Source organism: Podarcis bocagei (genome assembly GCF_964188305.1).
Source record: "Podarcis bocagei genome assembly, chromosome: 2".
Lineage (NCBI taxonomy): Eukaryota > Metazoa > Chordata > Lepidosauria > Squamata > Lacertidae > Podarcis > Podarcis bocagei.
This window is the reverse complement of record NC_138126.1, coordinates 110,392,728-110,414,444: the sequence shown is the minus strand read 5'-3', so window position 1 is coordinate 110,414,444 and position 21,717 is coordinate 110,392,728. Positions and strand designations below refer to the sequence as shown.

Below are 21,717 nucleotides of genomic sequence, written 5' to 3'. Positions count from 1 at the left end.
TATGGTAAAGGTAAAGGTAAAGGTAAAGACAAAGGACCCCTGGACGGTTAAGTCGACTATGGGGTACTGCACTCATCTCGCTTTTCAGATCGAGGGAGCCAGTGTTTGTCTACAGACAGCTTCCCGGGTCATGTGGTCAGGATGACTACATCGCTTCTGGCACAACGGAGCACCGTGATGGGAAGCCAGAGTGCACAGAAACGCCGTTTACCTTCCCGCCACAGTGGTACCTATTTATCTACTTGCACTGGTGTGCTTTCAAACTGCAAGGTTGTCAGGAGCTGGGACAGATCAACAGGAGCTCACCCTGTCATGCAGATTCGAACTGCTGACCTCTGATCGGCAAGCCCAAGAGGCTCAGTGGTTTAGACCACAGCGCCACCTGCATCCCTGTAGCAAGTATGGAGTCAATCCAGGGACTGGAGAGCTGAAACCAGCACAAGGGACCAAGGCTCCTGAGAGGTTGATTCATCTACATCACGGCATGGTAAAGACCAGGTTGACCTCATTCATTGGCCAGAAAAGAAGCGGCTTCAGAAGCTTACTCCCCACACACTACCTGCCAGAGAAACACAGCAACAACTGCCAGTTGCCCAGGGACTGCAGAAGTAAAGGAAAAGAACACTCTGGCCCTATCTATCAGACAAAGGAAAAAGAAATGCCCATTAGTACTCAATAAAGAATACCAGCAAAGGAAACTCAGCCTGCGCTCCCCCCTCTTACACCCACTTATAGCTCACCACTGTGTTCTGGTATTAGACAACTGACCTCCCTCTCCTACCTTTCCCATTTCCCTTTCCTTGTGTGTTCCTGCAAGCCTGATGGCAATGCCATCCCTTTTAACTGATGTGAGCAGCTTGGGGGGGGGGGCATTTGTCTGAAAAGTGGAATACAGTACATATAGAAAAATATACAGTAGTAAGTAAATAGTTTGATGACATGCATTTTCCATTCATACTTTGATATGGGAGACCCCCCAGTTCATTTCCCTAGCATGCACTGCAAATTTATTATGTGTAATTATCTCTTTAAAGATTTATACTGCAGTGTTAATCAAAATATCAAAGAATTCTAACAAGAGAAGTATCAGGAGCACCCGAAGAGTCTGGCCTAAATTTGAAGATGAGGCACTTGAGTTTTACCACTAGGTCACTGAACTGTTACTATGTTTCAGTAAAAAACAACAACAATTTTTTCAACAAGCCCCTCTTACATGGCTTAAGGCAGTTTCTTTAGATATTGAGGCTTTACATAGAAAGGGGACTCAGCTACATTACTAAAGATGCAGCGAATTAAATGCGCTACAAACATGCAATGCCAGATGGCGTCAGATAGCAGGAAATTTTAAAACATAGTTTTCCATAGTGATTTTTTTCTTTTGCTAAAATGATCTAATTTCTGACTTATTTATAGCATTTCCCCCCGTGTTTAGATCCACCCTGGGTCTACCTCAGATTCGTATGATTCTCCACTGGCACAGATGCGAGGAGGCAATCAGAAGCTTTCTTTTCCATTCTTGATTAGCCAGTGTTCAGCATTACACATGAACTCTAAACTGCACTTCATCTTTAACTATAGTAATTGAAAATAAGCCAGCTTTGTAAATCAGGGATTGAAATTTACTTGCTATCATATTCTTAAGACTAAATGCAGTTTGTGTTTGGACATCAATGATAGCCATATGCTTGTAGGAAACAAAGTAAAGAGTTGTTCTCTAAAATTTTATTATCTACATTCAACACTATACTGCTATAAAGGTAAAGGTACCCCTGTCAGTACGGGCCAGTCTTGACAGACTCTAGGGTTGTGCGCTCATCTCACTCTAGAGGCCGGGAGCCAGCGCTGTCCGAAGACACTTCGGGGTCACATGGCCAGCGTGACGAAGCTGCTCTGGCAAGCCAGCGCAGCACACGGAAACGCCGTTTACCTTCCTGCTAGTAAGCGGTCCCTATTTATCTACTTGCACCCGGGGGTGCTTTCGAACTGCTAGGTTGGCAGGTGCTGGGACCGAGCAACGGGAGCGCACCCCGCCACAGGGATTCGAACCGCCGACCATGCGATCGGCAAGTCCTAGTCACTGAGGTTTTACCCACAGCGCCAGCCGCGTCCCAGAGCGCCACCCGCGTCCCAAATACTGCTATAGCAGACTTATAAACAAGCAATAATGAGCCATATCGAAGACCAGCCCATTCTGCTATGCTGCTTACAATTTTTTTAATGGTGTGCCTTTTCTCAAGTACCAGTGTAAGATGTTTGAATAAAAAAAGAAAAGTTTTTCAGTTTCATAAAAAATTCTCTGCCCTGTTGCCTAGAGGCAATTTTTGCTCATCATAGGTGAATAGAACACTGGTTGTTTGCAAGCCAACAATGAATCTGGTAGGAATCAATGGGAGTTTTTTATCTTCACGGTAAAGGAAACTCCTTGAGAAGCAGATACGTCCTCTCAAATGATCAAAATACAAGGGCTTTATCCAGAGTGCCATCTTTTCTTTCTACAGATATTTACTGTACTCATTAGTGGTAAGATCACATGCCTACAAATGGATGTGGGTTTACAGAGAAAGACAGCAACTTTGCACTGAAAAAAGGTCCAATGGTTGATTCATACAAGACTCTTCAAAATATGAAGTACAGTGGTACCTTGGTTGCCGAATGGCTTGGCTCCTGAACAAATTGGCACCCGGATGCCGCAAACCCGGAAGTGAGTGTTCTGGTTTGCAAACGCTTTTCAGAAGCCGAATGTCCAACACGGCTGCCAATTGAGTGCAGGAAGCTCCTGCAGCCAATTGAAAGCCGTGCCTTGGTTTTCAAACCGTTTTGGGAGTCGAACGGACTCCTGGAATGGATTAAGTTCAAGAACCAAGGTACCACTGTAGTATGAAATCCTCATACAGGCTGAGATTTCATGCCTGATGATCTCATATATGAGTTTTTACTACATGAAGATGCATTGAGAAAGCTGCCATCTAGTACAGAGTGTCATATAGCTCTTTTAAAATGATGAGAATTTACTACTGCATTAAATACAATTTATATAATAAACTAAAATAACTTTTTGTGTTTTGGAAAATTATAAATACCAGTCAGTTAAATTCAGGACTACATTCCACTGAAGAAATACTGAATTTGATAGTGGGCACAAAATTCACCTTCCTGAGAAGGAAGCTTCTGCTTTCTTTCTTTTTTAAAGTGCTGTTTCCACATGTATAAGACTTTCTTGAAAGTATAAAAGCAATGGTGCTGAAATCGCAGAAGCCAGAAAAGGCAGAGTAAGATTTGCAAAGATTGCGGGGGGGGGGGGGACGGGGATTTCAGAGTCCTTACCCATCCACAACTGGCAAAATCAGCATAGATTTTATAAAATAGCAAGCCAATGAAGTATAAATTAATTTAACCTAAAAGGAAATCATACAAACTCAGTCCATTTGCATAATATATACATTTTACAGAATCTAGCTTTTCTTGGGAGAATAATTTGGATGGCCTGCGCAGAATTTAGTTTTGTGCAGCCATGGAGTACATAAAACTTACTGCTATATTAGGAAGCAAAAACATTTCCTCATAGCCACACCGGAGGGAGGGAAAGAGGAAGAGGAGCAAGAGAGCCCCAGAGCCTGGGTTCATTCACATTACACTAAACTGTGATATAGCACAGGGATGGGGACCTCCAGTTCATGGGTCAGTTCATGTGGTAATGAGGGAAAAAACCCGCACTCGACAAAGCATTTTTACAATGCCTTGAAGTGCCTACCATCACCTCAGAAAAATATATTAATGACTCTACAGACAGGATGGAATCACCACCCATGGTAGCCTGACACCATTTGCAGAAAGAAACACAGGTGGCAGGCAGGGTTTCTTACTCATTTTATTTGACTTCTATGTACTTCAAATTGCTGTTTTATGAGATCAGGTGTGAGGTGTGAGAATTGCATTGCTCCAAAAGCTGCTTAGTTGCCTGATAATGGTGTCAGCAGAGTTGCAATTTCTTTTTCCAACTGATATTCTTAAAATAAACGGTATTTAAAATTTTATTCTTAGAAGAATCAGTGATCTGGCCCTTGGGCTTTTGCTGATATTCAGCAATTTGTAATCTTTTCTGATGCCTTCTGAATCTCAGGGTTCTGCAATCATGTCTCTACAAAAAATGACTTTGCACACTAAGGTCTGCTACCAGTACTTGGGTCATCACAACATAGCAGCTATGTTGCATATGGATTTAAATGAAGTCACTGCCTAGGCTTGAATTTGTAAGTTATGAGCAAGATAAGAAGGAAAGAATGGATTCACAAAACACTAAAAATTCAGCAGTACTCTCAGGGTTAGAAAAATTGTCACTTTGGAGAAAAAGAAAGTAATACTGCTGTTAAGCTTGTTCATTCAAAAAACATTAAATACAAACACTAACAAAATAACACAAGTTTTCTGTTACCAGACCAGATCTTATGTTTCTAAACCCTAACTTTTGTTTTGATACCAGGAGCCTGGTATTTTTCAGTGACGCCACTTCAATTCGCCATTGGCCACTCACCCCCCCCCCCCCGCAGTGCAATTTCTTTAATATTGCATGGAGATATAAAACACATTTTTGGCCCAATATAAAAGAAAATCCCATCTTCTTGAAAATCCACCATGCACCAATATTGTTGCTGTGCTTAGAACATTTACTTACATAACAAGCCTCCTGTTCAGGAACCAGTATTTCCGCCTGTTTCTGTCGTATCCAATAGGTTCATGTCGAATGTATGGTTTATTTTTTTGGATTTCAGCAATACAGTCCGTTACACCAGGCACCTTATGCGCTACACAAACTTCACACTGCCATTCATCCTCAGGTACCTCTTCAAGAGGTGGTTTCACACACTCCAAGTGGTACACAGCTGAGCAAGTTTCACAGCAAAGCAAATCCCCCAGTTTGTGACAAACTCTACAATGGTCATCGTATTGTATCACACCTTCTGACATTAATTCCTCACGTGCAATGTTTGTTGTAAGAAACTGATCCACTAAAAACTGCAGGACTTCAATTTTATTCTCAACGGGTCCATACGGGTAGTCATCTGCCTCTTGGAAAGGAAGAACATGATGATATTCCTTGTCACTCTCACAATAAACCCGCAGAACCTCGGGCCACGTCATCCCGTCTATGAAATACAATGTGGAATTAACGCTATCTTTGAGGTCAGCAGGTCCAAAGGTAGTATTTGAAGTGTCTTCTTCACGTAAAACAGCTTTTAAAAGCACTATATGCATCTCTGCCATAAGTGTACACTGCTCCTGGCTTACCAGAGCAGCACAGAAGTCCTCAAAACGAAAAGGGGACAATCGCAAGACAGTGCCAAAGTTCCGCAGTACCTCATAGATGGCAATAACATTCATTATATGCTCATTAGGCACCATTAAGTCCTCTGAGGATTTAGGCAAGTCAAGAGAAGGGACATCTTTTTCTTCCAGTATTGGAGAACGTGGACGATGTACTCTTTGTCTCCTCCTACCTGTAAGTAGAAAGGAACAATAAAAGATTAACAGGAAACAGAAGTAGATATAAGTTCACTTATCATACAATGAATGTGATGTGAAAAAAGAACCATGTTAGAAGTTTCTCGCATACTCCAATGGTCTTACACAGTTGTATTTTAAAATTCTCCCCTTAAAGTCTTGAACTTGCACTTCAACATAGGAAGTTATTCTTCTACGTTAAATTGAAACTAACATACCATGCGTGTTGCACTTTTACCAATGACTTTCCTTTGATGAAAACACCTGACATTTACAAGGGTTAGAACAAAACTTTCCCCTCCGCAAATGGAAGGGCTCTTTCCATTTCTCAAAGCAACCATTTTATATTGTAAACTGCCCTGTGATCCTCAGATGAAGGGCAATATAGATATTTAATTAAGAACCATCACCACCACAAGGTAACCATTTTATCTGATTCTCTCTTCCCCATGTAGTCTCCAACACCACTAATCCTCAACTTTTCAGGGGAAAAGAGGAATCAGCCAAAAGTGCCTTTCCACCTCCTTTTCTCTACCTCAAGCAGAACTTAGCTGAGCACAATCCAAGCCAAAATCTTGTTTCCTCTCCTAAATTTCAATTACGTGAGAGACAAGTTTATTTTTCTTGTTTAAGATATTGGTACGAGTGAAAGAGCTCTACAGAGCCATTGTGCCGCCTGTTTAAGTTTGCTGAATCTGTGGGCTTTCAACAGTTCAACGAAAACATTACATAAATATATTGCTTTCCCAGATGTTGTAGGGTTTCAGTCCAGGAGGTATGACATGCATATATGCCATGACTGCATGGCAGCTTGAGCTGTACTTTCTGGTTTTCACTGCACATTCCTCACTGCCTACAAATCAACCTGCTCTTTAAAGTGAAGAGGCAATGTGAACAGCTGCAGTAAAATCTGAAATGAATTTCCCTTTATTTGTCTACAAATTCAAAACACTTCTTTCTTCCTAACTCTGTAATTCAGTTGCAAAAGCTGGAAATGTTCCGTTTTCTCTTCAGTGATGAACAAAAACATATTACTAACTACAAATGGGAGAAATCACAGCACTCTAGGAACACTTTACTAAATAATAATTGCAGCAGTTTGCATTCTGATACACTCAAATCTAGAAAACAGTTTACCCTGGATTATGGTTTCCATTTAAATTATATCTCTCTTTTGCTGAAGCTACTCATCCATATTTTATACAATGTTTCTCTGATCACAAAAAAAGCAATAAGCTGTCTAATTCAGAGTGGTTCTGAATTCTTCTTTAGACTTCACAGCAGTAGCGTAACAACTAGAGATGCGAAACACTTAAACATATTCAAGGTACTGTAGTGGTAAATAGGTAAAGGTAAAAAGGTAATGTAAACAGAGTTTCCGTGTGCTCTGGTACTTGCCATGGTGTTCTGTTGTGCCAGAAGCCATTTAGTCATGCTGACCACATGACCCGGAAAAGCTGTCTGCGGACAGCTCCCTTGGTCTGAAAGCAAGATGAGTGCCACAACTCATAGATGCCTTTGACTGGACTTAACCGTCCGGGGGTCCTTTACTTTTACCTAGTTGCAAATGCTGTGGGATCCAAAGCCTTTCTAAAGAAAATTAAAAGTGAATAGAAACCTTATTTATTTATTTATTTATTTATTTATTTATTTATTTTTGTTTTTAAACTCAAAAGTTTTGGACAATTTGACACAAACCAAGTTTTCTAGGTACAGAAGTTATTTTTTCCTTTTAAAATCTCTCACGACCAATTCCCACAGACTCTTCCTCTCCTCTAGTTGCAACCTGTTATCACTAGATAGAAGCACTTAAGCATCAGATTTACTCTACAAAATGTCTTTATATAAAGCAAGCACATCGTGACACAATAAACCTGAGAGGCTCCCTTTTTATTTTTGCTATTGGATGCTGGTCGTTGTTTATGTAATTTTGTTATATTTATAGTACCAAAATGTTATTTTTTGTATGTAGTTATATTTGCTACTGTGTCGTTTTGCTGGGCTATTATGAAATTATTTTTGCACTGTTTGGTTTTGAAATGTTTTCCTGTTTCCTTTGTTGTAAACCACTTTGAGAATGAATTTTATGTGGGAAAGCAGCATACAAATAAAATGAATGAATGACTTGCTGAGTGAATCACTTGGCCCAGATTTATTTCCAATCTTTCACTGGACTCCTGTCAATAACAAATGGTTGTCATGTCAAGGTCCCTACGAGGACAAAATTTAACTGGTAAAAAAGGCTACTGATTTCTTAAAGAACTCTTGAAATCCATATAATGTATGTGTCTATTAAAAGTGCACAGGAAGGGGGAAATGCCACTGGTGGTGCTGTTATGGAAACTACCCATATTATTTATTTAGATGGTTCAAGGTTCACTCAACAATTACTTCAGATTATTCAAAGCTTATTCTGGAGCATCAGGCATAGTCCATGCTTCCCATGAGGGGGCAACACAAAAATGGGCTGTTTCAGTGGTGGCTTCCTGGCTGTGGAATGCTCTCCCCAAGGAGGCTCCCCTGGTGCCATTTTTATTGATCCTTAGGAGCCAAGCAGTGTTAGAAACTCAGATATATAAGTTAGGTGCCAAATGGCACCTGGGCTCTAGGTTACAGTTGCCACAACGGAGTATCTATTCGCCAGAAGGTTTGACTAGATGGCCCTCAGCATCCCTTCCAACACTACAATTATATGATTCTATGATTGCTTGATTGTAGCTTGCTCTTACAACAATCCACTGGTCCCCAGTATGCAAGAGGAAGTAACACACAGGGGAAACGGAAATAGTATTAACTATGAACTAAGGCAGAGGTTTTTTAAACAGTGGTTGCCAACCTGGCACCCAAAAATCTCCATAGTCTCAACTGGACCCGCACCAGTAGCAAAACGTGCCTGGCACCTGGGGAATTTCAAACACTGGAGCCAAGTAAAAAAAACAACATTTTTTTTACCAGGGCTTTTGGTCTTTAATTTGAAGGGCTTCAAGTAATTGTGGCCTATTTTTGTGCAGCAGGATCTGTAAGACCAGTCCTTTATTTGTAGAGATGCGTTGTTTAGGTTTTCATTGGTTGTGCTTTTTAAATGTGGTTTTAGTGTTTATGATGTGTTTGTAAGTTGCTTTAGTTCACTTTTGTGAGAAAAGCAAATCATCATCATCCAGTTCAACTGCCTCAAATGATATTTAGTAGTTTTCCATTTTAAATAAAGTCTGGTTAAGATATCAAATGCTGGCCGAAGAGACATAATAAGCCTGGTGGCTTTCACCATTTTCCTAAACCTTAGTATCCATCACAGCCCTTGTTTAGGAGGGCACACCAAGTCTATGGCGCCATATACTTTTCCAAAGTTAATATTCTGACCTTCTTAGCTTTTGGTCGGTGGGGGAAGACGATTCCAAATAACTCCAACACAATAATTCTTTAAAAACCACCACGTTCTTGAAGTGATAATGAACTTTTTCATGAGGAGGCAACTACATTCATTTTGCACTTGTAATGTGCCTGTGAGTTATTCAAGGTATTGATTTGTCAATAAATTACTGCAAAATTTGGGACAGACTACAGTGGGGAATCTTGTGTTTCAATTCTATCAATCCCACACAAAAATAAAGCTCCCTGGGCTTATCACGTGAGGACTATCACGTGAGAAAGCTATAATAGCTCTTAATTGGTCAGTGATGTCCTATTCACATGTGCACGTTCTGTAGTACTGGAACGTTTGCACAGTTAGAAATCAAGAGGTCAAACTTAGAGCTGGTGCCTGTTCAGAACTTAGCAACTGCCAAGTTTACAAGTGTGAGTGGCCCAGCAAAAACAACCCTACAGAGTTTATATTTTGTGTCTCATTGCCTCAGACACAATGATTTTTAATAGACTCAACTCAGTTCATACATTCAGCTGTCACCCATGAAATATTCAATAATTTAAAAATCATCGACAGCTAAGTGTGTGAACCAGGTCTTTTGAGAGTTCACATACCATGTGCTTTATACTACACATACATGGTAACAGAACAGAACAGATTTAACAATTTATAAGCAAAAAACCCCAACAAGTATTTTTATCACTGTTATTATTGTTGCTAGTACTATCACATGCCCTTTGCTAGCAGGTCCCTGGGCAGGTTACAACAATTTAAAATTCATAACTAACAACCATTAAAACAAACGTCAGTCACAAGAATAGGGTGGATCCTGAAAACACACATCTTAGACCAGGATAAAGAGGTGCATCTTCAGCATTTGCCAAAAGCTATACAGTGAAGTTGCCAGATGCAATTCTGTGCAGAGGGAATTCTACAGTTAACCTGGAAACAGGATGCATCCTGATTTAAACCTGATAATATATCTTGTTGGGGGGGGGGAAGCACAGATACTTAGCATAACGTACACTCAACATAGCTATGACTCTGCACTTTAAATTCTGCTACAGCTGACTATAGAAATTAGGGCAGAGCCAACAGCTGCCCTACTGGTTCACAAAACAAAGCTCTGAAAAAAAGAACTCCAAGTTATTATTTAATTCACTATGAGGCTAGTTTGGTTGTGGGTCTTTAGTGTAATAGACTTCAGGACATGACAGGGTTATCAGGGTTCCAGATTTGAGAACTATTAGCAACAGGGTTGTCTGCCATATAAAGCTTAATAAAAACAATATAATCATGGCCAATTTCTTAAGTTTGATGGGAGGCTAAAGACTGTAAAAATCTTTCAATTAACTGGGATACTTGATTTGATGAGCTTTTAGTTACACAAAAGTCCTGAATGTGAATGCACATTCCCTGATATACAGAGATATACCCAGCCAGTTTAACAAGATGAAGATGTTCAAAGGGAAATGTGTACCCAGGCACACACCTGCATGAGTACTGCATGCAAAATTTCCTTTTAGGATTTGAGCAATTAAACTTCAGATCTAATGCCAAGTTTAGGCAATATAAATGTGAACTTATATAAATATGTATTTGCTTCTTGCACTTTTAAGTTCTGCCTCCTCTTGTATGACCTTCTGTAATCTTTATCATCACAAACAGCACATCAAGTGCAATATATATACAAAGGGGAATGCCTATTGGTTTTCCCATAACTCTGCACTCCTCTTTCCTGGCGAATCATCAAATCTGCATTTTAGACATCTTTCAGAAATTCTTCAAGAAGTTTATTTTTTTTAAAATCATATTTATTGAAATTTCCAAAACTCAAAAAAGAAAAAACAAAAAAAAAATAAACCTTAACAATTAAAGCCTTACTTTCATTAACATCTTTCCAGGACTCCCCCCTCCCCCTCCCTATTGTATTCCCCTTTCATTAATTTAGTTCCACAAGTTCTTACTCCCAATTTAAAACTTATTTTGTTTAACCCACTATTCAATTTAGTAATATAACCACTTTCCCTTTACATTCCACCATCCCTCATCATTAAAAGAAAGTTTTTCCCCCAAGGCCCACCCCAATTTCCTTCCACGAATTCCCTTTTTTTGGTAAACACGTCCAAACAAGGTAAAAAATATAAAAAGATTCAAAAAATAGATGTACACCCTTTGGATTCCAGATCTCCCCCACCCTTCCCCGGTTTCGATTCCCCATGTCCATCAATCTATCTACTGTCAGCCTGGTGATCTCACGTTCATAGCTGGTTTTTTTTTTCCAGTTCCACCTTGCCGTTTTTTTAAAAAAAATAATGTTTAACTTCAAACGCCCAGTCTTAAAGAGGCCCCTGACAGGCCTTTAGTTTTCCTTGGTCTTTCACAATAATATGGCTCCTCCCTTGTTCTTTCCAAGTCGTCATCAGTCCTTTGTTCTTTTTTCTCAGTTTCTCAGGTTTCTTTTCCTGTTCCGCTGCAAAAACATTCTAATTCAAAAATTTGATACCTCTACAGGGGTTGTTGTTAGTTCAGGAACAAAAACTTGCGTCCAGTCCCTTCCATTCTTCAATAGATGATTCTATTGTCTCCTTTAATATAAACACCTCTGTAGACAAAATACTGTTTCGTTTTTGCAGCTTTCCCAGAAGATAACAAGTCCTGTGCGATTCCAAGAATATTTTTCCACTTACGACCGTTCTTGTAATGTCCCAAAACCCCTCTAGGGGGATTATAGTAACTTTGTTTCCTCAAATCCAAAAGTCAAATTGTTATTCCTTATTTTCGACCATTTATATCCAAATTGTAACCAAACTAACCAGCAAAGTCCTCATAGCAAAGTCCTCTTTATATTCTCCAACTTTGACAGCTACTTTGACAGCTGTCAAAGTCTCTGTCTCTCTTCGCCAGGCTCTCTCGCGGATCGCCCCGGTTCCTGGGGGGGTTGCACTTTCACTCTCACCATCCACTCTTCTCCTCCAGCACAGTTCTTATAATTTCCCATCGTGGAATTAATAATTTTTATCAATAAACAGAAGCAAAGCTCCTTTCTCGACCTTAGTTGCCGAATCCTTGTTTTAAAATGTCTACAATAGGGGGGAGACTGACTTCCTTTTTGGATCTCCCCCGCTCGTGCTGAATCCGAAAAAATTTTTTTTTTCTCCTTTTAAGTCCGATTTCCAAATTACTCACGGGTTGTTGTTTATAGTCCAAATTTTCAATAGAAGAAGTCAGCGCTTTCCGTCGAATGGCATGCGGCTTCGCTCGGCAGGGAAAGCAGAGGACTCATAGCACCACGCCACCCCCATCCCCCGCTCCGTAGCCTTTAAAAAGGCTCCTTCGCGGGTTGGGGGGGCGATAACGGTGCCCGCTGAGTCAACCATGTCCATGGGCTCCGTGCCCGTGGTTTTTGAGGGTCCCCGCATCGCCGGCGCGGTAGGACCCAACCCCTGCCGAGCAGGCTCCCTCCGGAGCTCGGAGGGAGTCCGCCATTCGGCGATGGCGCCAACCCGGAAGTCCAGAAATTCTTAAAGAAGTTTAAAACTTCTGCATTTTGACAGCTAGGGTTAAGTCTGCAATGAATGAATGAGATTTCATTCTGTGCACTTCAGCTTGTTTTACATGCTTTTATTTACTTTTGGTACACTACCAGTTATCCACTTTCAGTCTTTGGATAGGATTAGCAGCAGGTTTTAAAAAAAATGTTATCTTAATTTACACTGAAGACATGTTATTTCAAAGCCTCATGTGCACATCAGAATACCAAGCCACTCATAGTTTGAGGATCAGTCCTAGAATGATTAGCAGACTAAGATTTCTGGTCATCAACAAAGAAAGGTAATCTTAAAATCTCTTTAACGGAACACACACGAGGAATGAAAGCTCACAAATGCTAAAAATATACATGCATTCTTTGTAAAGAAACCATGCTAAACCATGGTTTAGCACAGGCATAGGCAAACTCTGGCCCTCCAGATGTTTGGGACTACAATTCCCATCATGCCTGACCACTGGTCCTGTTACCTAGGGATGGTTGGAATTGTAGTCCCAAACATCTGGAGGGCCAGAGTTTGCCTATGCCTAGTTTAGCATGACATGAACAAGCCACAGTGAACCTAAGGTTTACAAACGCACATCCACCTCCTGGGTTGTCATTAAGAAATTGTGAAGCTTTCAGTGTGGAAAAATGTGGTTTGTCAAGATGTCTAGAACAACGAACTGTGAGTAACATTAACTACTGTTAGTTTAAGACATTGATTATGCACCCCTCCCCCCACACGTTCAGAAAAGGTGCTGATATTCTGATCTGTACCGTCTTTTCAGTCGCCTTTCACAAGTTACCCACGTTACAAGTATTCTTAGATAGCCAACCTACATTTAAAAATAAACTTTCTAGTGCTCTTGTGAAGAAACTCTTAAGGTATTTACAAACCACAAGCCATGCAAGATTTGCATGGATCAATGGTACCTTATGGGCTGCCTTCTCCTGCATTAATGTAACTACCGAATGAGGCCTTGCTTCATCTCCTGCCACCATCTGAGGTGCGGTTTATTTTAATTCATTCATACCAAAATACTAAAATTTATACTCTGTTTTTCCTTTCCAAAAGAAGTTGCTCAAAGCGGCTGACAAAAGTATTTAAAAAGCACAAAAATAAAATAATAATCCACCTTTTAAAAAAAACTCACTTGCACAAACCATTACTAAAAGCAACATCGAAGAAAAAAAAGGAGGAAGAGCTGGAGCTTGCAACAAACAACTTACATAAAGCAACAGCAGACACAAAGGCTTGTTTAAAAAGAAACGTCCGAGGCAGATGAAAGTGATGGACTACATGACACTGGCTGAGATGACCGGCAGAATCCGTGATCGGGGGAAGGAGACGGTGGAAGATTGGAAGAAATTTAAAATTTATCTTAAGGACTATTATAAACTTGATGAATTTTAAAATGTCGAGGCTTTGAGAACGAAAGGGTTACAGCGATATAAGATTAGATTCAAGGAAAGACTAGGAAGACATATTTCTGATAGATCTATTTAAAAGTTGCTGAAAAACTTTGGACATTGGGATGCAGAAAGGGGGGGTATGGGGGAGTCCGAGAAACAAGGTTTATGAAAAAAAGGTTATGAAAATTATACGTGTTTGTATGTCTTTTTTATATGTTTGTATTGTGTTAAATTTTTTTGTAAAACTAATAAAAATTTTATATATATATATATAAAAAGAAACGTCTGAAGAGGGAGGAAGATAAGCTAACCTCTTAGAGCAGGGAGTTCCACATCTAAGGTATTGTCACAGAGAATGCCCGAATAAGCATATAACTAATGCAGAAAGGGATGTGGCCAGGTGTGACAGTGACTGTAAGAGGAATGGAAAAGCTGATGCACCAGCCAAAGCTGGGTGAAAGCACTTTTGGTGGCATCTTAAAACAAGGCCAAGTACAGCAGTACTTTGAAACTATGAATTTGATTTTGTAAGGGAGTGCAATCAAGGCCAAAATGGGCTAGCGTCCTATTCAAATAAACTGTTATTTAATCCAAGCCTTTTTTGAATGAAAGCTTTAATTACATGCCTACCGATTTATGTCATGTGACAGTTAAGTTGGGTGTTCTCATGGATTGTGAAGAGCGTTTTCACTTCCGCAATGAAAATTCTCGGGGAGGTTCAATGGACCTCAGAAGAGTGCATACAACGTAACAGAGCAGCACCCCTAACCTTAGCTCAGCGCAGAGTGATATATATTGCAATTGACATGCCACTTGTGCAAAAGGTAATCAAATACTGGAAGGCATCCCTGCCCACTTCTGGCAGAAGCCCTACTAATTCTGTGTGATGTGACCATAGGACGTGCAACCATTGGTGGAGTTTTTCAGTCAAAGTGAGTGAAGTTTAATCAACAATAGGCATAACCATGCCCACTGTGATCCTGAATGACAACTGCGACATATCAGTGTGAACAGAGCACCAGTTGATAAAGTGTAACTTTTAAACAGCTCTCTTCTTCCACCCCCAGCCTTTACACCATTTTCCAAGGAGTGCATTGTTGAGGCCACGGAATGGATTACTAAAGCTTTGTAATGTTGCAAAAATACAAGCTTGCACATTAATCCCCTGCTCTGCTTACCAAGATGTGCTATTTCTCCATTGACATTTACACTTACCATGGTTAGCTTGAATAGCACTTTGAAAAGCTGCCTTCTAACAAACTCTAGTTTGAAGGAGTCTTAACACTGCCTGTGAAAAGCAAACGGAGGGAGAACTTGTATGCAAAGCGGGGAAGGAAAGAGCTTGCAAGTATATAAGGCACATATTACCACAACACTGGGCCACTGTTGTACAGTGCTCACTTGGCATAATGTAAATCAGGCATAGGCAAACTCCGGCCTTCCAGATGTTTGGGACTACAACTCCCATCATCCCTAGCTAACAAGACAGGTCAGGGATGGTGGGAATTGTAGTCCCAAACATCTGGAGGGCCGGAGTTTGCCTATGCCTGTTGTAAATTTTACATTTACTCAGAATTATTTTCCAGAAACATCAAATTCTCAGTAAAGGTAAAGGAACCACTGACTGTTAGGTCCAGTTGTGAACGACTCTAGGGTTGCGGTGCTCATCTCGCTTTGCTGGCCGAGGGAGCCGGCGTACAGCTTCCAGGTCATGTGGCCAGCATGACTAAGCTGCTTCTGGCGAACCAGAGCAGCACAAGGAAACGCTATTTACCTTCCCGCCAGAGCGGTACCTATTTATCTACTTGCACTTTGACGTGCTTTCGAATTGCTAGGTCGGCAGGAGCAGGGACCAAGCAACGGGAGCTCACCCTGTTGCAGGGATTCAAACCGCCAACCTTCTGATCGGCAAGCCCTAGGCTCTGTGGTTTAACCCACAGCACCACCCGCGTCCCTTCACATTCTCAGTAGTGTTCGAAATTAGCTTTCGACCACTTGTGACCAAGTGAAGATGCCTGGGATGGCGCCTGACATCTCCACCATCTGAGGATTACTGGATCTGGACTGTTTTCACACACTAATACCCCATCCTGTAGAACTCTACCCATTATATTTTATCTGAACAACTGGAATGCATTTCTGGAACCAAATTGCCTTTTCTGTGCAGCCTGAGCAGGAGCGGTCACCATTAAGACATCAGAATAGGCCAAAATATACATGGACTGTCTCTGACAGTCTTTTCTTCTTTAAGGTCTCAAAGCTCTTAACCTAGCTCAAGGTTGTCTTCTTGAACTAGCCATGTGTTTAACTGAGAATCAATCAGTCAGTCCATCATTTGAAAAACAAGACTTTAGAGCTGTCTTGCCCCAAAATGGCAACTAGAAATTCCATTTTAGCAACTGCAACCTTGGTTTAAGGAGCCATTTGGCGCCTAGCTTATACACCTAAGTTTCTAACACTAATATCTATAGCACTTTAACAACACACATTCTAGGGTGTGTTTGTGTACAGTGGTGCCCCGCAAGACGAATGCCTCGCAAGACGAAAAACTTGCTAGACGAAAGAGTTTTCCGTTTTTTGAGTCGTTCCGCAAGACAAATTTCCCTATGGGCTTGCTTCGCAAGACGAAATGTCTTGCGAGTTCTTGCGAGTTTGTTTCCTTTTTCTTAAAGCCGCTAAGCCGTTAATAGCTGCTAAGCCGCTAATAGCCGTGCTTCGCAAGACGAAGAGACTCGCGGAACGGATTAATTTCATCTTGCGAGGCACCACTGTATGTGGGTGTGTGAGAACCAAGTAGTCAACAGGTAGATGCAGTATTTGCCATCCAGTACACCATCACAACCAAAAGATTATGGTAGGGCCAAACAAACCATGTCATACCAGAAGCCAGCAGATTGCAGGTGCACACTGTTCAAGTTCACCTACCCTACTCTTCAGTTGTTCCCCATGAGGAGGAAACAAACTACAGCAGTAGATTATCATTATGTTGCTTCTTGTTATCTCTAGGCCAGTGCTCTGGTTTGGTTCCTCCTTGTTCAGCAAAGAGGGGAGCAGCAGGGCAGGCATGATTTGACAAGTGTATACCACCTCGCTGCTGATGAACCAGGACAACAAAAACATAAGTAGCTACTGCACCCGATTGATGGACCATCACTGGCCATTGTAAAAACAAGGAAAGCCTGACACCAACTGTCAGAAAGAAGCAGCAGCCGCAAGAAATACCTGTAAAGTAAATCTGGCTGTTTTGTTTTAAGGGTCATTCCGTGTGAAGTGATCAAATTTTTTATATATATATATTACCTTATGTCATCCAATTTCCTTAATATTTTGTACTTGTTGAATGATCAAAACTAAGTTTAAATCTAAAATTTTAATTTTTTATCTCATCCCGTTTTTGAGTTATGAGGGTTGGAAATTAAAAATAATAATAAATTGAAAATTTTGGTCTTGCTGGGCAAAAAACTAAGAACTCAGCTCAGAATTGAGATAGCTCATGAAATGAAGTACAAACAAGAATTCTTTCAAAGCATTAATTCTATCAAGCAATAGCAAGCTATCACTCTGCTTTTAGAACACATTTTTAAATGAAAAGCCTGACTAGCTTTTCAGATGCCTGAAAAATAACTAATATTATATTTTGAAGCCTAGTTTATTCTTTTATATCTTACTCCAAGAAGACCCATTTATGCTAAATAGAACCCAGTAAGGCAGACATGTATGTACTCTCTCTCTATATATATATATTGATCTCATTGAGATCCCAAGATGAAATTTTGCAGGTAGCACTTAGAAATATTAAATAATCAATACATTTTTGGGATTTTTTTTGAACATATTTTTAATCACTTTTTAAAATTTTGCAACTTAACTTTAAAATGTAAAGTAACGTGATCATGTGACATATCATATTAAAGCCAATGATGTTCTGAAGAGATTGGTATTTTTAGTCTTGACATATCTCAGTTCTAGGTTGAGACTGTAAGGTTTTTGTGTAGACCAAAACTGCCAATTTTTTGAAATTTCAAACCCTCATAACTCAAAAACAGGATGGGATAAAAAATTTAAAACTGAAATCTGGGACCCTCTCTTATACTACTTTTAGGAAACTGAAAGTGGAAGCAATATAAAATGGTAAGGTAAATGTGATTGGATCACCTGATATGGAATGACCCTTAACACCAACTCTTAACTCTTTTAAAAAAAGTTAGAATAATCACTGTGTGTGTGTGAAAAAGTCATCTCCATTGCAAGACATCAAATATCTATCAATGGCACAATGTTAGCATACAACACAAATTAGATACAAAACAGTACATATTTTAATTTGGGTATGATTCAGTTTCTGAACTGATCTGATTAACATTAACACTTAACATTTTAGAACTGTGTTAAGAATTTATTCAAATCCATTCAGAAACTGAATCATATCCAAATTAAAATATACACTTTAGAAGCACACTAAACAGCACTAACATTTGCTTTTCTACAGGTGAACAATTATTAAGGTCTCCTTGGATCAAAATTCAGTTCCTATGTTGTCGATATAGAAAAATATTATTAGTACTATGAAATAATCCCTTGCCATTGAAAAGCAACAGTGAAGGGAAAAACCACAGCTAGGAACCATTACAACTAAACAAAACTTTAAACTTGTTCATGCAGTGTTCACTCTCATATTGTGAATTAGGAAAGCTTGCCTTTATAAAAGCACCTTAACAAGAAACAAAATTAACCGCCTCTTGGAAAACTCAAAATCCATTTTAATATAGAGAACTGCGTCTTTTGAGGTTGTGATACAGATGAAAAATGGGTCCAATTTTCCCCCATAACTTTCACACAGCCACTGTACTATACAGGCATATTTAGTAAAATGTAAGCTATTTCAATATTCCACACTAGGGTTGTCCTTGTCAAACTGTAAAAGCACAGAACTGTCATATCAATCACATCTACCAATATCTGTCCCAATCCTGATTGTTTACGTACTTGATAAAACACATGCAAGTATATAAAAATAGTTGCCACCAAGTAAGGAAAGTTAAGCGTGTAAGATTTTATGCAATAATATTTTGCTGGATTAAATCTACCTTTTTTAATAAAACCCCCAAACATTCTTAAAATGCCAGAAGTTCAGCATGATCCATACCACAATCAAACTCTTAAAACTTGTTATAAAAAGTTGAATATAATTTCTTCCAATGGTTGAACTGGCAAGGTCACCGTAAAATTAAAAACCACAAGCTCTCTTTAAAACAAGCTGGAAGCAAACACTGCTGCATAACAAAAATTGGTAAATGAAAATGAATAAAGAAAGAAAAAAAGAAAAAAAGAAAGAGAGAGAGAGAGAGAGAGATAGAGAGATATTCATTTGAATGTTTTCAATTACTGTACTACAAATACATGTGATGGGCTTGCACGCTATGATTTAAACCATACTGCGCTTCCGCCAATAATTTGATCTCTATTCCCAACGCACTACTTTCCTTTGTAAACAAAAACACCACCCCCTAGTTTTGCACAAAGTCAAGAGTCTGCAAGATACTCCCCCACCTTCCCCAAGCATCACATGCATGCTCCCTTTCCCCTGCTATTTCGCTCAGCCCCAATTGATTCTTCCAAGACAGTGGTTCCCAATTAGCTGATTACTGAGGACCCCCTATTTTTCAAGAGCCACGAACACCCCAGCCCACCCTCGCTTTGCAACATGTTGATAACTGCATGGTAGATGCCTTTGCAAAGCAATTCCGTGCACAAAATGTGGGGCAGCCCCTAATAAGCAAAAGACTTTAGGTATACTAAGAAAACAACAACAGGCCATAAAATATGTGATATTACCATGCAAAAAAAACGAAAAAATAGTTGGGGGGTAGGGCAAGGGATGGGGCGGTGGATCCCGTGGACCCCCATTGTAATGACCGTCTATTTTTCAAGAGCCACGGACACCCCCCTCCCCGCTTTGGAACATGTTGATAACTCCATGGTGGCTGCCTCTGCAAAACAATTCCCTGCACAAAATGTAGGGTAGTCCCTAAGAAGCAAAGGAGTTTTGGTATGCACTAAAAACAGCAACAAACAACAACAGCAGGCCATAAAATGTGTGATATTACCATGCACAAAAATGACCAAAAAAATTAGAGACAAGGGAGGCAACGAATGGGGCCCCTAACTGGGAACCCCTGTTCTCAGACCATGTTTGCCATCTCTTCCTGCGAACAAGTAGCCCAGGATTGCTATTTATTTTTTCTCTCTCTCAAGTTCTGCCACTGTGGCTTCCCTCACCTTGCCTTCTTCCTGCAGGAGCCCCTCGCTTCCCTTCTCCCCACATCTGCCCCCCTTGCCGCGCGCATCTCCGTGACACCACCGTTCAGCACCACCCCATTAACCCCCATCCCCCTAAAACAAAAACCCGTCCACCACCCCTTCCCTAAGGCGATGGGCTCCGGGGTGGAACAAGTGGGGGGCGACCCCCCACCCCGGGCCCTAGACCCCCCCCCCGCTCGCCGTACCCGGGGTGCTGCTGTAGGTGCTGTGGCTCTTGAAGCTGCTCTCCGTGCAGTAGCTGGCGTCGTCGTCCTCGTCCTCCTCCATCTCTTCGGGGTAATCCGAGTCGTCGTCGTCGTTCTCCTCCTCTTCTTCTTCCGCCACGGCCTCGTCTTCCCCGGAGTCGGGCTTCTCCCCGGACTCGCCTTCCTCGTCGTCGGACACGGCGCTCTCGTCCTCGTCGCTCTCATGGTCGTCGTAAACCACTTGGCTGCTGCTGCTGCGGCCGCTCCTCTTGGGAGCGGAGGAAGAAGCACCACCACCTGAGGCGGCGGCGGCGGGCGCCCTGCTTTGGCTGCCTCCTCCTCCTCCTCCTCCCGCCGCCGCTCCAGCAGTAGCAGACCTGCCCCTGCCCCGGCCGCTATTGCCTCCCCCGCCAGGGGTGCTGCTGCTGCCGCTGCCGCCCTTCCTCCTGCCGCCTCCCCTGACTGAGGGGGAGGCCTGGGCAGCGGCGCCCCTCGGCTTGGGCCCTGCAGCCCCGGCAGCCTGGGCCGAGGCCGCCCACCTGCCCCGGCTGCTGCCCCTCAGGCGGGAGCGGAGTCCCCCGATAGGGCCCGGCGGCGGGGCTGCTGGAGCCGGGGTGCTCGCCCGAGCCGGGGCCGCCGCAGGCTGCTGGTGCTTGGGCGGCCTGCCTCGCCGGCCCCGCATCGCTGGGCGCTGGCCGAGAGCGCTGAGGGGGGAGGTGGTGTGTGCGCGCGCGAGGGCCTTCGGGTGGCTTTTCCGAGCGGGCGGTTGCGCTCTTTCTCCCCCGCCCCCCCTCCCTCGCCGGGGAAGGAGGGCCTCCGGCGAGCCGCTCGGGCCGAGGGGCTTCAATGCGAAGGGCCGGCGTCCCGCTCGGGATCGCCGCCGGCCGCCATCTTGTTTCTTCGCCTGCTTGCCTCGGATCGCTCCGCTCCGACAGGGGGGAGGGAGGGAGGGAAGCGGCGGCAGGGCCGGAGCGGGTCACGTGGCCGGGCCTTGCCTGCGCTTCTCCGGGAGAGGCGGAAGGGGGCGCGCGAGAGGGGAGCTCGTTCGGGGATGATGCTGATGCTGCGGATGCTGCCGCCTGAGCTAGGTCTTTGCACCCGCGAAAAGCCGCGTCCAGAAAACACACGGGGCGCGATCGCTTTCACAGATAAGAGTTAAGCCGCGGCTGATCATTTGTACACGCGATTTAAATGCAGCACGCATTGCAAACGGTCCCCTTCGCTTGTGTGTCCGAAAGAGGCCGCGTGTGTCTGAAACAGTCAGATGGTTACCGGGGTTGCCAGATTGTTTCACCAGGGCACCCCGAAAGTTATTGTTAAAGGAAATTGCTGAGCTTTTTTTTTAAAAAAAAAACCAAGTTCAATACCTTGCTACGCAAGCTTTTTTTAAAAGGCAACCCCCC

General features: G+C 42.1%; 1 protein-coding gene across 11 annotated transcripts in view; it reads right to left on the bottom strand.

The window, feature by feature from the left end:
• Positions 1 to 21,217, bottom strand: part of BPTF (bromodomain PHD finger transcription factor) — a 74,745-nt gene extending 53,528 nt beyond the window's left edge. For 9 of the 11 annotated variants that reach the window (XM_081181206.1, XM_081181201.1, XM_081181210.1 and 6 more), the window contains exons 1-2: positions 20,315 to 21,216; positions 4,673 to 5,495 (exon numbers count right to left, since the gene is read on the bottom strand). In XM_081181206.1, the coding sequence (XP_081037332.1) occupies positions 4,673 to 5,495; positions 20,315 to 20,996 (1,505 nt within the window). In that variant the 5' untranslated portion in view covers positions 20,997 to 21,216. Of the gene's footprint in view, positions 1 to 4,672; positions 5,496 to 20,314 lie in introns of all 11 variants that reach the window. The other 2 variants (XM_081181202.1, XM_081181203.1) reach the window with 1 other exon arrangement.
• Between the last annotated feature and the right edge of the window lie 500 nt (positions 21,218 to 21,717).